Genomic DNA, 17,367 nt, shown 5'->3' with positions numbered 1-17,367 from the left:
GCGGCAGGTTTGCTGGAGATGTGTTCGGACGCGGATAAGTTGGTTCCGTCGATGACGTACGGTCTCCCGCTGACCGCGCAGGCCGACTCGTGTCGCACGGCGCGACACGCGCTGACACTCATCGCCACCGCCAGGTACGAGCCGCCACAGCCCCAGACTTAGTGGTAGGACCTCTTGTGAGTCCGCCCGGGTAGGTACCACCGCCCTGCCCATTTCTGCCGTGAAGCAGTAATGCGTTTCGGTTTGAAGGGTGGGGCAGCCGTTGTAACTACACTAAGACCTTAGAACTCATATCCCAAGATGGGTGGCGGCATTTACGTCGTAGATGTCTATGGGCTCCGGTAACCACTTAACACCAGGTGGGCTGTGAGCTCGTCCACCCATATAAGCAATAAAAAAAGCCGAACTATTTCTCGTTCCGTGTATTATTAATTTTTAAATTTGTAGCCACAAAGTATCAGTGATAGATTTTATTATTGACTTTTAACAGGTTTGACTTTAATTTTCAATAAATGAAATTAGGATTTATTTTGATTCAATTTGTTTCGTTCCGGTACTTAGCTTATCCACTGGTTCCAGTTAAATGGAATTAAAAGGTATACTCATTGCCGTTCTCGACGATATTAATAATTTTTCTCAAAAGGAACATTACGGAATTTATAAAAAGAAAAGTTCACGTAATTGCAAAAACTACTTTAGAATTTATTTGTTGTAAATCTGAATATATATTTATTTATTATTTGAATGTTTTTCAGTTCTAATAGACACATAACTATTTAATTGTTGAATAAATTATTTTATCTTGACGATGTACTGGTGCTTCTCATACACAATATGACATTAGTAAATTATCCAATAAATGATTTTATCTTGACGACGTACTGGTGCTCTCTAAGGCCGGCGGCGTTCATAACAACGATGGCCCGCGAGGTGGCGCGGTGCGCGGCCGCGGCCCAGAGCGGACAGCCCTCCCCGGCGTACCACGCGCTACAGAAGGGCAGGGCCGAGGTGCTCCGCGGGATCGAGCTGCTCATTGAGAAGATGCACAGCGAGGTCGCCGAACTGCTTGTCGAGGTGCGACTCTTAGATTATCTCACTCACAGAGGCAGCCTGGATATATTCAAATAACAGCCATCGCTTTGTATTTTATACCGCATTTTCTATGGGGAGTGCTTTGAGGAATTTTACCGCCACCGGAGTAGACTACCTGGAACCACTGCGTTTATCTACAGTGCATTTCCAGAGACCTTTTTTGCCACGTATCATCCGGCTTTGGAAAGATCTCCCCTTCACGGTGTTTCCCGAGCACTATGACGTGTCTTCAAACGAAACTTAAGGAGAGTATTAAACAGTAGGCAACGGCTTGGTTTTGCCCCTAACATTGCTGACGTCAATGAGCGACAGTAACTCATCATCAGGTGGGCCGTATGCTCGTTTGACTAAACGGACAATAAAAAAACCAATCTACGCCTTGGATTGGACTGGATTGATTGTTTCTTGCCACTGCCCCAATGCTTCATCATCAAGTCACTCACTATACGAGCTCTGGGGAGGAATAGACGTAAAAGTCGAGGGAAAACTTGTGAAATATGGATATGGTTCATTTACATCTTTTTTTATTTAATATAGCCTAGATAACAGTTCATGTCGCTCAAACACTGATAATGTCATGGACAATGTCAGCTACGTATTTTAGGAAAAGACTTAACTTAATTAATACTACTAACTCTCCGAATTGGTTGTTTTAAAGGTGATGGATATAATCCTGCACTGCGTGGACCAGTCGCACCTGAAGAGTAAGGGTTTGAACGAGGTGTTCCCGGCCATCTGTCGGTACAACCAGGTCTCGCACTGCCCAGCAACCCGGAGAATTGCGGGTGAGTCCATAATTGTAGTACAGAAAAAAGGATTTTGTGGTTTTATGAAACCACGGTAAAAGTGAAACTTTTTTTCACATTATAGATATTTAACTCTCACAAACATTTACATTATACACTGACAAAAACAAACAAAATAGCGTGGAGCACTGGCACTAATGAGTAACAGTCTATACACTACACTGTTAGCTGCTGCGAACTATAGGCGCCACCATATTGGCCTTGGCTGCTCTGACGAGCGCCTTGCACTTTATCCCTACTCCGCGGCCGACCGTCACGCGACATGCAACACGCAGACGAAAAAGTTTGAGACGATGTAATAAAAGTTTCACTTTAATTAAGTTCAAAGAAAAATGTAGTAAAGTTTAGAGACCAAAAAAGCATCGGTAGGTAATAATGACTGCCAACGTCAACGGGGGCGATAAACATTCACCACCAATTGGGCTTTTTGATTTTCTGCAGATTTTAATAATGTGTTCCAAATTCACAATCTTCAGGCCATACATACATAGTGTCACCACCACCTCCAGACAAAAGTTGGAAGTCTCAGTTGTTAACCAGCCGCCACTCCGCCTATTTCTGCTGTGAAGCAGTAATGCGTTTCGGTTTGAAGGGCGGGGCAGCCGTTGTAACTATACTTGAGACCTTAGAACTTATATCTCAAGGTGGGTGACGCATTTACGTTGTAGATGACTATGGGCTCCAGTAATCGCTTAACACAAGGTAGGCTGTGAGCTCGTCCACCTATCTATATATATAAAAATGAATTGCTGTTCGTTAGTCGCGCTAAAACTCGAGAACGGCTGGACCGAATTGGCTAATTTTGGTCCTCAATTATTTGTTTTAAGTTTATTTTATACAAAAGCTTAGGTATTTTATTTATCGATTGAGGCACTACGAAGTCTGCCGGGTCAGCTAGTCTAAGCAATAAAAAAAAAGCTGTATGATTGTGTCCCAGTCGGCAGCCACACTGGGCAGCTAGCGCTATACGAGCTGCGGGCGGGGCGCTGCCAGTCCCTGGCCGCACACAGCGGGCCCGTCACCGCCTGCGCCTTCAGCCCCGACGGCAGATACCTGGTCTCCTACGCCACGACCGACAACCGACTCTCCTTCTGGCAGAGCACCTCTGGTAACGCATCGCATTATTTATGTCTAAAGATTTAAATATTTTAAAAAAGAAACACAATTGGTAGAAGTGAAGACCTTTCAGCATTCTGTCTCGTTCTCTCGCAGGCTAAATCCTAAAGTTGGATATTTTTGTCTCTTTTTAGGGTCGCTTTTTCGTTTCATTGAATTTTAAATCATAACGGTGCTCAATAAATTTTCACCTCTGCTGCTATTTGAACCTACCTATTCCTATTGCGAAACTATCATGCATTCCAGCTCCGAAGGTCGAGACAGTCTTTATACAATTGAAAATTCGGCCTCATGACTCAAATGCGCCGTGAATACGTCTAGACATACATTAAAATGGTATTTAGTTATAAATTCTAAAACAACAACAACAACAAGAAACTCGCATAAACAAACAGAAAGAATATACTGTTTGGAAGTAGTTAACATGGCTTTTACTGTGGTAGGACTTCTTGTGAGTCCGAGCGGGTGCCGTGAAACAGTAATGCGTTTCGGTTTGAAGGGTAATTTTTTTTTATTGCTTACATGGGTGGACGAGCTCACAGCCCACCTGGTTTTGAGTGGTTACTGGAGCCCATAGACATCGACAACGTAAATGCGCCACCCACCTTGAGATATAAGTTCTAAGATCTCAGTATAGTTACAAGGACTGCCCCACCCTTCAGACCGAAACGCATTGGTGCTGTTTAAAAAAAAAGGCTTGTAAGGTGCAGTAGTACAGTGGCCGCGTCGCCGCAGGTATGTTCGGTCTGGGCGCGGCGCAGACCCGCTGCGTGAAGTGCTACAGCACGGCGCCCATGGCGGACGTGGCGCGGCTGAACCCGGCCCGCCTGGCCCGCCTCGTGTGGACCAACTCCAGGACCGTCACCCTCATGCTGGCCGACGGCTCCGAAACCCGGTTCAATGTTTGAACGATCCGACCCGGATATTCCAGACCCGTCGTTGCAATTAGCAACACACGCCACCACAAAACGTATTTGTTAAAACGCAATCGCCATGTCTATATATCGTCATTGTCAAACCAAAATCTGCTGCTATGTGCACTTTTTGAGATTTTTACTTTTTGACCTTTTCGTATAGTTCACAGCCCTATCTACCGTATAAAATAAATAAACAATAGTTAAAAAAACTAAAAAACACGCTTTATATAAAATTCAATTAAAAAATTGAAAATATTTTTTTAAGATATTATCGAAATAATAATTCTTCTACAATATCTGTCAGAATAATATTTATAACTAATAACACCATGCACCCCACACTTTTTTTATAATAAAATATATATTTTTTTACACTATTTTCAATTTAAATTTATTAAAATTTATTTTCTATTTTTTAGTTGGGTTTTATATAAAGCGTGTTTTTTAGTTATTTTTTTTTTTTGCAAATATAAATAATGAAATAATCTTATCAAATTAGTATATTGTCATCAGTCCTCCATAAATCTACAAAGTTTGAATGAAATCTGGCCGTTTAAAGTGGGTCAAAATCGCGTCTAAAGGAGTCAGTTACAAACATACATACAAGTTAAGATAATATTTTATAAAGGTTGTACAAAACTGTCATGTGTTTCATTAAAATCTATATATATATATAAAAGAAAGTCGTGTTAGTTACACTATTTATAACTGAGGAACGGCTGAACTAATTTGGCTGAAAATTGGTGAGGAGGTAGCTTAAAACCAGGAGAAGGACATAGGATACTTTTTATCACATTCCCGTGGGACGCGACATAAAACGTGGTAACTATAACAAAACGCATCTGATATGGAATAACAAAACGCAACTGACAGCTAAACGTAATAATTATATTCTATGGTTAAGTATAGTAGAATTTTGAAGTTGACCGGTTGATGTGTTTGAAACAAACCGTGTGGCGGAACAAAGTTCGCCGGGTCCACTAGTTTGATATAGTTCTTAAAAATTCACCTTCATATAAAAATTTTATACGAAAAATGTTTTTTTTTACTCGTTAATTCAAAATTGAGTTTGTGCACATAGCAGATTTTGGTTTGACAGCGACGATATGTCAGTCCTTGTGAATCTGTATTGTTACCACTATCGGAAGAGATTATCTGCCTTACTCTCAAATATTAGCAACTTTGATTTCGCCGTGCACAATATACAAACTTATAGTTCGATGGCCGACACTAAAACTGTATTTCAATTGCATATATCAAAGTAAACATTACGCTTTATCCAAAATCACTTTAGATTCTTTTTTAATTAGCTGCAGCGAAGAAAGACTTAAGGATGTTTATCGGTAGCGATCGAGTTAAAAATGACGGTAGTCGAAAAAAGACAAAAAATATTTAGTGACGTCACTGCGTTAAAAATGTGTTCTAAAATTTTCCTACCGCGCTCCAACTTTTTAGTTATTTCTTGCTCAGATTCAAATTCAAATTCAAAATCATTTATTTCAACTTAGATGTCAGTATGATACACTTGTTGAATGTCAAAATATAAATAACAATGTTAACTCTACCACCGGTTCCAAAAAAAGCCACAGTCCTGAGAAGAACCGGCGAAACAAACTCAGCGGGCTTTTTTTTTGTTTTTTCTCAAATATTTGGATGAGCCTGGGATATCTTTTTGGTAGCGTCAGTTGGTATAGTCGGTAATGTTTCTATATAACTGTACCACGGGGTGCTAATTTGTATGTAGCTTGAACATTTGTCGCTAGGGACGCTGTTCCAACTGCATACAAATTTGAGTTAACTTTTACGCTATCGAAAACGTTAAAAAACTCGCACTAAACACACTGGTTGCAAGTAAATCAACGTTAACAATATTTGTTGTATGCGACAGGCGGGTAATTAGTTTAGTCTCATTTGTCTGTTGACTGTACATACTCAGAGCACAAGAGAAAATCCTACTTTGACTTACTGTTCAATGTGGAAGTATAAAGTTGAAGTAATTAAAAAAAAAAAAAAAAAATATAACCTCATTCTTTGATATTGTTATTCCTTTATTTTTAGCCTTAGAAATTTTTATTAGAAAAATGTATATTATTAAATTATTAATTTTTTTTTAGATATTTTATCAATTGATTTATTTATTTTAACACGACTGTCTCAATTGGGGGCACCTTTTTTTTTGATATTTTTTTTTTCTCGTCTATATTGTTTATTATTGTCAATAACAATTGCTGTGTTTTATTTTATATAATAATTATAACATTAGAAAATAAGTGACATGAACACAAAGCCTACAATTTTCATTCCATTAATAAAACTAATATAATTTTCTTGTGCATATTTTTTATTCCTTTTTATCCGATAGACGCAATTAATCAAAATACGGATAAAATATTTTTTAGTTATTATTGATGCTATTTAAAAAAAAATACTTTACTGGTGGTAGGACCCCTTGTGAGTCCGCACGGGTAGGTACCACCGCCCTACTATTTCTGCCGTGAAGCAGTAATGCGTTTCGGTTTGAAGGACGGGGCAGCCGTTGTAACTATACTGAGACCTTCGAACTTATATCTCAAGGTAGATAGTGCATTTACGTTGTGGATGTCTATGGGCTCCGGTAACCACTTAACACCAGGTGGGCTGTGAGATCGTACAGCTATCTAAGCAAAAAAAAAATGTTTTAATTTCTAGTGACAGTATGTACCTGCCTATCTTTTATTAAAGGATGACAGTACAAAATTTACATTGACAGCATAACCTATAAAAATTGCATTTTTTTCGCGGCTTCATAAACTTACATTTAATACATACAGGTAGTTTTCCAATTACAGAGCATAATGCGACTCAGTGATGCACAATGCCGAATTATGCTGATTTCAAATGCACCAGCAGAGTGCGCTAAGTTAGCACAGTTTTAATTAACATTTGATTATTTCTAAGAAACTACGACGAAACGAAAGCCTTACAATTTTTTTCAACATTAAATAATATTGCTAACGATAATATAAACAAAATTTCAATCAATGCCAACTTAAAGAAAAAACACTTGTCAATTTTCTGTCACTGAGTCGGTATCGATTGCGAGTATCACGCGAGAGCAGTACTTCTGAGAGTGCTCGATTGTGCGAAGCGTTGCTGCAGTTGGAACATCCAACGTTGAGCATTATGCCGCATAATGCGCTCTTGTGCTGTAATTGGAAAACTACCACAGAAAAGCTCGCAAATGTATTCGGATTGATTTTAAAAGTGTTTATGCTCACATTACAGTTTTGTTTATTTAATTCATAACGTATCTATCACATTTGGTCGGATTTGCTTCTAGACTTAGTATAAATTCGGACCTAACCAATATATCTCTGTTAAAGAAAAATTGTTAAAAATATAATAATGGAAATTATAAGTATTATTATTGTTTTAATATAAGATTATTTAATGAAATGTACGAACGATATATAATAATAAATATGTTGTGAAATATGAATATTTGTGGTTTTTATTTATTTTTTAAATGCGTGCTCTAAATTGTGCTCAGTTGGAGTGTGATAGTCTTGTTATATTTTTGTCGCCGTCACACGTAGCCATAGCAGCAGAGTTTAACCCATCTATTCGAGTTTTCAGATATTGTTGGAGTTTACTCCTTAAGAATCGATTTACATATATAGGCCCGGGGTATGAAAATTATGGGGACCAAAATCGTACTAGAGAGTATAGCATGTCACACGAAATGCGTTATGCGCCTGATTGGCTCCTGATTGGCCAATCAGGAGCCAACGCGCGGCCGCGTTATCGCAGGTGACGCCGGGCTGCTGCGCCGGCAGTCCGCCACAAAGCCTCGTACTGATCGCGCGTTTCTCTCATTATTGTATTTTCATATATTTGTTAGTAGTTTGTTTTGTGTCTCGTTAATTTGTTAATAATCTGTAGTGTATCGTGTTGTCGTAATATAGAACTATTTCTCGTATTGTTTCGTTTAATTTACCGACATCGTTTTGCTTGTGGCCGGACGCCGTTCGGGTTCGATTCCTGAACGTATCAACTGTTAGTGGGTTGATACCCGAATATAACCCGCTACAAATCATTTATTAATAAAGCTTATTAAATATAAACAATTCCTTCTATCAGTGAATGGACAACTTATATATTAATTGTAAAAGTGAATTATATAGACTTACTTAATTACCGCATCCACGTGTTCCGCAACTCCCGGATCATTCTCACTAGAATACGTAACTTCCATATTTTACTGTATTCAACTGACACAAATTTATATTTATATCCAGTAAACTCCAGTCGTGCGTCGGAGCGGACACACACACTTTTTTTTTGCTTAGAACGACTTCTGCCATTGAGATTTCCACTACACTAACCTTTTGATGTTTTTCGAACCAAGTTACTAGAGTGATAAACTATTTAAGCTTCAACAGTAATAGTAAAAATGTCTGAATTCACAATTCCATCGATACTAGGGCCATGCAATTTTTTTTTTTATTGCTTAGATGGGTGGACGAGCTCACAGCCCACCTGGTGTTAAGTGGTTACTGGAGCCCATAGACATCTACAACGTAAATGCGCCACCCACCTTGAGATATAAGTTCTAAGGGTCTCAGTATAGTTACAATAGCTGCCCCACCCTTCAAACCGAAACGCTACTGCTTCACGGCAGAAATAGGCAGGGTGGTGATACCTACACGTGCAGACTCACATGACGTCCTACCACCAGTAAAATATCATTTTTTTTTTTTTCTATCTATAATTTTAAATTAATATATCTTTATATAAAAATGAATTGCTGTTCGTTAGTCTCGCTAAAACTCGAGAACGGCTGGACCGATTTGGCTAATTTTGGTCTTGAATTATTCGTGGAAGTCCAGGGAAGGTTTAAAAGGTGAGAAAATATAAAAAAGCTTGTTATTATATAAAAACAAACAATTTTGTTTTTCCTTTGATGTGTCTTTTATTTATCGATTGAGGCACTAAGAAGTCTGCCGGGTCAGCTAGTATAATATAAATGTTGAAGATGTCGCATCTCTTATACACAGCATTCCCTATTACAAGAGCAAACTGATTTAAGGATGAGAAATGAAGAAAATCACAATACTATACACTGCAAAAGAAGTTTCACTTCATTCACGTGCACCAAGTTGCACGCGCATCGTTTTTTTTTTTATCACAGCACAGACACACAGCGAATAATTCGAGTTACACGACCGTTAAAACAGTATGTACTTAATATTATATCGATTGTAAAATCCTGTGGCCTCATTTAGGTACCGTTGTAATCTATTTGTTAATTTTTTATACGTTAGTCAATTTTAATAAGCTCAACACAAGCTACCACAGGACCCAAACAAACTTACAAGTTTTGCGTGTTTTGTTAATTAATATTGCTTCAGTGGATGTCACCAAAATAATCATTGTACATAGATTTCTATATGTTTGCTTAAAGTAGAATTATATCATAGAATACCTTAGAACTTATATCTCAAGGTGTGTGGCGCATTTACGCTGTAGATGTCTATGGGCTCCAGTAACCACTTAACACCAGGTGGGCTGTGAGCTCGTCCACACATCTAAGCAATAAAAAAAATAAAAAAAAAGTAATCCGTTGAAAACTATAACCTACTTTGAAGTGGGTTGTAAGTTAATTAGTTACAGCGCGATTTTCTTTATTGCCAAGTTAGGCGGACGACAACAAAATCCTGCTAATAATGAAGTTATTGTCATGATCCATGATCAAATTAATTAGTCTTATAGTAGTCTAAAGACATTATTTGCATGCCTAAAGCACGATATCTATTCTCATTTGCATTGGAAACTTTGAAAGAATTAAGATCGAATCTAATTATAATGATGCAATAAAAAATATCATTTTCAGGTTTCTAGTGAGGTTATTTAGGGTATTATCCTCCGGAAACCCCATCGGAGCGGTCAATAAAACACTAAGTATGCATGATTATTCGCGTCAGCTACCGCGGTGGATCGCTCCACGTTAACCACTGACCAACATACGTATAGGTATAGGTTATTGCCAAAACTGCCTAGTAAGCTAAACGCGGCGGGCTATGATATCATTCCCCTACATCATTTTATAGATACTATACTGTAACTATACTGAGACTTTAGAACATATCTCAAGGTGGGTGGCGCATTTACGTTGTAGATGTGTATGGGCTCCAGTAACCACTTAACCCCAGGTGGGCTGTGAGCTCGTCCACCGATCTAAGCAATAAAAAAAAGATACTCAAAATCGTATTTTCTCCAATAAGATGAATGTTTGCGAGAAAAGAATTCGAGAAGAAAGAAAATTCAATAGTCAATCTACTCTTCTGTTACTATAACTCTAATAACCTGAAATAACCTAAAGTATTGTTTATATCCTGTGGTTAAAAGTAAAAAAAAGACCTTTGTCAAATAGATCAAATGATCAAATCTTGTTTAAAATCTTATTTTATGTCTAACTCTTTTATTATACTAGTGGTCCCGCAGTAGTCGAAATTCGACTATAATTAATTGGAATTGTAAGTTTGTACACTATTATGATTGTATTTTATACTTCTTTAATCACAAATTTCGCCAAGACTACACTATAAAAAATATTAACAAAGACAAACAATATTTATTCTATTCTGAATTTGACCACAGACGTCAAGAACAAAAGTTTGACAATACAAAATAGTATGCATGCGTGTGTGCGTCAAAGACATGGTAGTGTGTGTAATGGTTTTTAATTGCATTTTTAGGCATAATTTAAAAAAAATATTAGCATTCTGCACTTCTTCTCTATATTCTTTATAAGTGTGGAAAATTTCATACTCATCCGTCCGCGCAATTTTCGTAAAAAGGGATACAAAGTTTTTGCTTCACGTATTAATATATAGATAGGTACAGTTAATCAAAGTGCAATGAAAGCGGTTCTGTTTGTCAAGGAAAGCGAATTTAAAAACGTATTATGCGTCAAAATTGGCGCGCTTCCTGTCACCCTTACCTTACCGCCCTTGAATGAATACCACTTACTTTTTCACTCTGCGGTGCTAGTATAAAAACATGCGGCGACGTAATGAGAGCATTCAGTAGCCTTCGCGCAGTCCACTACAGAAGTGCACGATGAGAGTTCTGGTTAGTCGAGCGCTTTGTTAGTTGTCAGTTGATGTGACGAGCGGTGTGTCCGGTGACCCTGGTCAGAAGCGGTATGTGATGTTGTCTTGTGTGTTGCAGATCCTAGCCGCCGCCTTCCTCGCCTCCGCCGCAGCCGTTCCCTCGGGAGCCCTGCTGGCCGGACACTACAGCCACGGACTCGTGGCTCACGGAGTCGTGGCCCACGGGCTCGCCCCCGCCGCCCCCACCATCTCCCCCGGAGACCTCCACGGCGCCGCCATCGACGCTCACGTTGAGGCCTCCGACCACGTCCGCGCCGCTGCCGACGCCGCCCGTGAATATCACGACCAGGCCGCCGAGATCCACGGCCAAGCCGTCAACGCAGCCGAAGACCACTCCTGGCAGGCGGTCGACGCTGTCAAGACCGTCGAGGCACAGCTGGACGGTGCCGCCGCCGGAGCCGCCCCCGTTCTCGCCAAGCAACTCGCTGGTCACGTAGCCGCCCCCGTGGTCGCCCACGCTGCCTATGGCGTCGCTCCCGTTGTTGCCCACGCTGGATACGCTGCCCCAGTAGCTTATGGTGCTCCAGTGCTCGGACATGCCGCGTACGCTTCCGCCCTCGCCGCCAGCAAGACGGTGGTCTCCCAGTCTCTGACCCAATCCCATCCCGCCCAGATCGCTCCTCTGGTCGCCTACGCCGGCCACGGTCTCGGCTATGCTCACGGACTCACCCACGGACTCGCTCACGGATGGTAATCTGTGATACAAACCAAATCACCTAATACCCATCTAGTTGTTGGAATTGTAAATAAAATTGTGCAGGCGAGAGAGGATGTGTGTAAAATAAATAAATAAATAAATAAAAACGTTTTTGTTTTCACTTGACCGTAATCTGTCCACAATTAAACTGAACTCTATATTTGGAGTGAATAATGAGCTACATACAGATGAGGAGAACGTTGACTGAATTAATAATTTTTTATTTTGGCATCGCATATTGCAATCGTTGCAATGAAATACAAAAGTATCCGTCACAGCAATATCTATATATTAATACGTGAAGCAAAAACTTTGTATCCCTTTTTACGAAAATTGCGCGGACGGAGGAGTATGAAATTTTCCACATTTATAGAGAATATAGAGAAGAAGTGCAGAATGCTAATATTTTTTTGAAGTAATGCATAAAAAATACGTTAAATCAATAAAGAAAACATTACACACACTACATACCATGTATTTTACGCACACACGCATGCATACTATTTATTGTCAAACTTTTGTTCTTGACGTCTGTTGTCAAATTGAGATTAAATATTGTTTGTCTTTGTTAATATTTTTTAAAGTGTAGTCTTGGCGAAATTTGTGAATATAGAAGTATAAAATACAATCATAATAGTGTACAAACTTACAATTCCAATTAATTATAGTCGAATTTCGACTACTGCGGGACCTCTAGTAAATATAACTTTGCATTTTGTCAATAGATTTTCGTCAAAAACAATAGAAACACTGTCAGAAGAGAATTAATTTCCTAATTGCGATTAAGTGGCGGTTCTTTTTTTATTGCTTAGATGAGTGGACGAGCTCACAGCCTACCCGGTGTTAAGTGGTTACTGAAGCCCATAGACATCTACAACGTAAATGCGCCAGGCACCTTAAGATATAAGCTCTGAGGTCTCAAGTTTAGTTACAACGGCGGCCCCACCCTTCAAACCGAAACGCATTACTGCTTCACGGCAGAAACAGGCAGGGTGGTGGTACCTACCCGCGCGGACTCACAAGAGATCCTACCACCAGTAGTAGAATTATCTTTATCAAACTAAAATGCAAACACTTCGAATTGTGTACGATGGAAACAGAAACGCGGAAGAAATACAGACGGACGACATAACAGAGCTTTGTTTATTATAGCTAACAAGATTATTACAACTATTATTACAACCTCGAGACTGCCTCAAATTCCATACCGGAACGTTATCCGGATATTATTAAGGTCATAATTTATATTCGAAAGTAATTCAAGGTTAGGTAAGTTATGCTTCATAATTATGTATCTAGTACTTTAATTAAGCACGCGGGACGAAGTTTTGACGTTTTTTTAAACATAAAAAATAGTACATTGTGTAGGTACATTTTACACGCGGGAGGGTTTTTTTCCCGAGGTGCACATAGGTACTATTTTTTCTCCTACCAGGCCGAAAGTTCGTGGAGTACCGAGGCGGGGACCAGGGGCGAAGCCCTGGCGGGGTGTATTAAAAAACAATTTAACTGTTTTTTAATTAAAATATTCATTTTTACAATGAGTAGTATTATAACTTAACAATTATTACAATATTGAAATGCCCGGAGCGAGCAACTCATTCCCTCTTTGTGCAATCTTCTAGAATCAGATAATCATTTACTTTATAGTAAGCTTTATTGCACAGATGTTCTTTAATAGTTTTCTTAAACCTATGTATACGTAGGTTCCACTTCATTTTCGTTCAATACGCATTAAGATTAAACAATATTTTTGTTCAATGTTAGATAATGAAATACGTACTTAACAGATGTTCACGATTGACTTCCACGATGAAGGAATACAATCGTGTAATAAAAATCAAAACTCGTAAAATTATAATTTTCGTAATTACTGGTCGTAGGACGTCTTGTGAATCCTCACGGGTAGATACCACCACCCTGCCTATTTCTGCTGTGAAACAGTACATAATGCATTTCGTTTTGAAGGGTGGGGCAGCCGTTGTAACTATACTGAGACCTTAGAACTCATATCTCAAGGTGGGTGGCGCATTTACGTTGTGGATGTCTATAGACTCCAGTAACCACTTAACACCGGGTGGGCTGTGAGCTCGTCTACCCGTCTAAGCAATAACAGCAGATTCATTGAATTGATATATATATATCTGTTAGAAAAAACTGAGTGAAAACAAATTAAATGAAATGTCTCCAAACTAGACTTATTTTTTAGTATTTCCAGATGTGCTTTTCATAGTCTTGCAATTTGAAATACGTTATGCATTTCTCTATGTCCCATTTTTGTATTCGGCCCAAAGCCGCTGAGGGAGTTCATATAGAGTCCCTTCTTTATTTCGCCGTAAAGTCGTGTTTTATGTAATTGAAACCGCAGTTGGAACAATAGAAATTTTATTGTTGTAGCGGCATAAACAATTCCAAGTAATTATATTATATTAGTTATTGAACACATTACATATAAATTATTTTACGTTTTAAATTTTCGGCGGTAAAAACGTCCCGTGTCACAGACTATATTCTTTTTCCCACCTCTCGTGCGTTCCGGCTTACGCATCATAAAAAATGTGCGTTCATAAACGCCACACCGCTTTTGTCCACAAAAATTTCCGTAGCACTAATCCGCAAACTCGCTCCGTCCACAATAATGCGATACAATAAATTTATTTCTTGCTAATTCATAACCCACATTACCATTAAGAAAAACGACAGCAAATAAAACACAGTTTTGCTCATTCTACATTTTATTACACAATAATTTTACAAATATGCCAGTTTTCCATTGATCAGCGTACATACGTTGGCACTCTGCGACTAGACTGAAATGTCGGAAACTTCACAGTTTAAATCTTCTAAATAACACCGTCGCATTATCAACAGTATGCTTAATGCGAGTTTTTTAACGTTCTCGATAGCGTAAAAGTTAATTGTATGCAGTTGAAACAGCGCCCCTAGCGGCAAACGTACAGTTTTAAGATACTCCTGTAAAAAACTCTCAACGAGACAGGCAGCGCCTAGTGTGGAGAGTTTTTAGCAAACTGTTATGTGTAAATGTTTTCAAGGTTAATAAATAAATTATTATTATTATTATTAATATTAGCTAACTTTTACGTTATCGAGAAAGTTAAAAAAGTTGCACTAATCACACAGTTGTCTAAACAACGCTATTAAGTTTACCGTGTAACTTAACCCTCAGACACAACCCACTGAGTTTCTCGCCGGTTCTTTTCAGTGGGTCGCGTTTCCGAGCAGGTGGTAGATTCAGCGAAGCACTTCTTTCCAGGACTAGTTTTAGCAAATACTCCCAGGCTGAGCCCTATCAGCTCGCCTACGCGTTCGCTGAAGCTACCATAATCCGCAAGGTTATTAGCAATGGGTAGGCAAGTTCACCCATATTCTCCACACCAGTTCAATTCTAATCACTACATAGCATAAGACAAAGTCGCTTTCTCTGTCCCTATATCTGTCTGGCCCTATGTATGCTTAAATCTTTAAAACTACGCAACGGATTTTGATTCGTTTTTTTTTAATAGATAGAGCGATTGAAGAGGAAGGTTTATATGTATAATAACATCCATTAAATAGTCGAGAAATCAATAATAAATTACAGTTTGCGAAGCGAAGCGAGGGCGGGTCGCTAGTTTAAGCATATAGTTCAACAGAGATATGACGAAAATCGACTAATTATATGTACTTAAAATTTAATTATTTTGGTATCTAGTGAGTGTCTGTAAAGTATGGCGTCTTATAATAGGCTAGCAGATTTACGTCTCAATATACACGGCAACGTTTAGTTTGGTGCCTATGTATGTTAAAACGCATGAATCGCAATGTTTTTTTAATATCTAAAAATAGATTACAGTTTTATTATTCGGATAATATTGAAAGCACTACCTTATACAACCAGTCGTCCAATAAATGCAGTAGCAATAGCACGTCTCCTCATTGATCTATTCTTTCTTAGTGACAATAAGATTACGAGATGCCAGACTTGATACCATAACATAGCCACGTCTGGCACAAAGATAATATGACATAACACATCGACAATTACACTTAAAAATTACAAGATTTACCCGTACACAAAATTTTAAATATAATTACATTCTATCCATATATTTATCGTTTATAAACACTGAATATATATTAAGGGTGTATTAATTATTACGTGCGTCGCAGGCCGCGGCTTAGACTGCACTGAAGTCATAATTCTATATTTAAAACAGAAAAGAAATGTTGCCAATCTAAATCTAAAAAAAGCGAACATCAACAAAAATTCATATCTTTTTGTTTTGGCGTTATAAGAAAACTCAAGACACTTTCACGTGTAAAATATTGTTTTAAATAAATAAAAAATTAATAACAAGTACCCGCATATTACGAGAAACGTTTCAAAGTATGACATCATCGCGAAACGTACTGCTAAATATATGCAATAAGTATTTTTTTTTACTCTTTTCATATGCAAATTATATTTGGTAAAAAACATTGGTATTAGAGAAAACACTAAGCGCCCCCAAAGAGTGCACATAACAAATATTGGTTTGACAACGAAGATTGTTTTATTGAAAAGTTCACTCCGATAATTTTTTTGAACAATAACTATTCAAAATAACTAAACTGAAAATAGTTTTAGATCATTAAATATTAATTTTTATTTTGTTCGATCGTATGGTATACGAACACTAGCAAAACTAAAAACTTCTAACGTGATCAATTACGAAATAAAAACAAAATTACTGCTGAATTATATCCATTTTATTGTACTTCAGACGTTTTGAATTTTTTTCTTATATCGTAAATTCCAAGAAAAGTTTGCAAACACGAGAATTAATATGGTAGTTTTCCAATTACAGCACAAGAGCGCATTATGCGGCATAATGCTCAACGTTGAATGTTCCAACTACAGCAACGCTTCGCACAATTGAGCACTCTCAAGAGTACTGCTCTCGCGTGATACTCGCAATCGATACCGACTCAGTGACAGAAAATTGACAAGTGTTTTTTCTTTAAGTTGGCATTGATCGAAATTTTGTTTATATTATCGTTAGTAATCTATATATTAATACGTGAAGCAAAAACTTTGTATCCCTTTGTACGAAAATTGCGCGGACGGAGGAGTATGAAATTTTCCACACTTATAAAGAATATAGAGAAGAAGTGCACAATGCTAATCTTTTTTTTAAAATAATACATAAAAGATAAAGAAAACATTACACACACTACATACCATGTATTTGACGCACACACGCATGCATACTATTTATTATCAAACTTTTGTTCTTGACGTCTGTTCTCAAATTGAGAATAGATTAAATATTGTTTGCCTTTGTTAATATTTTTTATAGTGTAGTCTTGGCGAAATTTGTGATTATAGAAGTATAAAATACAATCATAATAGTGTACAAACTTACAATTCCAATTAATTATAGTCGAATTTCGACTACTGCGGGACCACTAGTATTATTTAATGTTGAAAAAAATTGTAAGGCTTTCGTTTCGTCGTAGTTTTTTAGAAATAATCAATGTTAATTAAAACTGTGCTAACTTAGCGCACTCTGCTGGTGCATTTGAAAACTAATTCACGTTCCAAT

The 17,367-nt window shown here is 38.0% G+C and overlaps 2 protein-coding genes and 1 long non-coding RNA gene across 5 annotated transcripts in view; 2 read left to right on the top strand and 1 right to left on the bottom strand.

Moving 5' to 3' along the window:
- LOC110384750 (WD repeat-containing protein 7) overlaps window positions 1-7,409 on the top strand; it is a 130,519-nt gene extending 123,110 nt beyond the window's left edge. For all 3 annotated transcript variants that reach the window (XM_038017617.2, XM_038017619.2, XM_038017613.2), the window contains 5 exons: window positions 8-134; window positions 897-1,074; window positions 1,751-1,877; window positions 2,836-3,006; window positions 3,750-7,409. In XM_038017617.2, the coding sequence (XP_037873545.1) occupies window positions 8-134; window positions 897-1,074; window positions 1,751-1,877; window positions 2,836-3,006; window positions 3,750-3,922 (776 nt within the window). In that variant the 3' untranslated portion in view covers window positions 3,923-7,409. The remainder of the gene's footprint in view (window positions 1-7; window positions 135-896; window positions 1,075-1,750; window positions 1,878-2,835; window positions 3,007-3,749) is intronic.
- Window positions 1-17,367, bottom strand: part of LOC134200481 (uncharacterized) — a 330,115-nt gene that overhangs the window by 203,403 nt on the left and 109,345 nt on the right. The gene's annotated exons all lie outside the window — the stretch shown is intronic.
- On the top strand, window positions 10,994-11,862 carry CPH2 (cuticular protein hypothetical 2). Its single transcript, NM_001173304.1, is given in 2 exon segments — window positions 10,994-11,044; window positions 11,144-11,862. Coding segments are annotated over 2 exon segments (648 nt in total). The 5' UTR covers window positions 10,994-11,032; the 3' UTR covers window positions 11,780-11,862.

This window comes from Bombyx mori, chromosome 2, assembly GCF_030269925.1.
Source record: "Bombyx mori chromosome 2, ASM3026992v2".
In the NCBI taxonomy this organism is placed as follows: Eukaryota; Metazoa; Arthropoda; class Insecta; order Lepidoptera; family Bombycidae; genus Bombyx; species Bombyx mori.
Note: the sequence above shows the minus strand (reverse complement) of the source record. Positions and strands in the feature narration are given on the sequence as shown.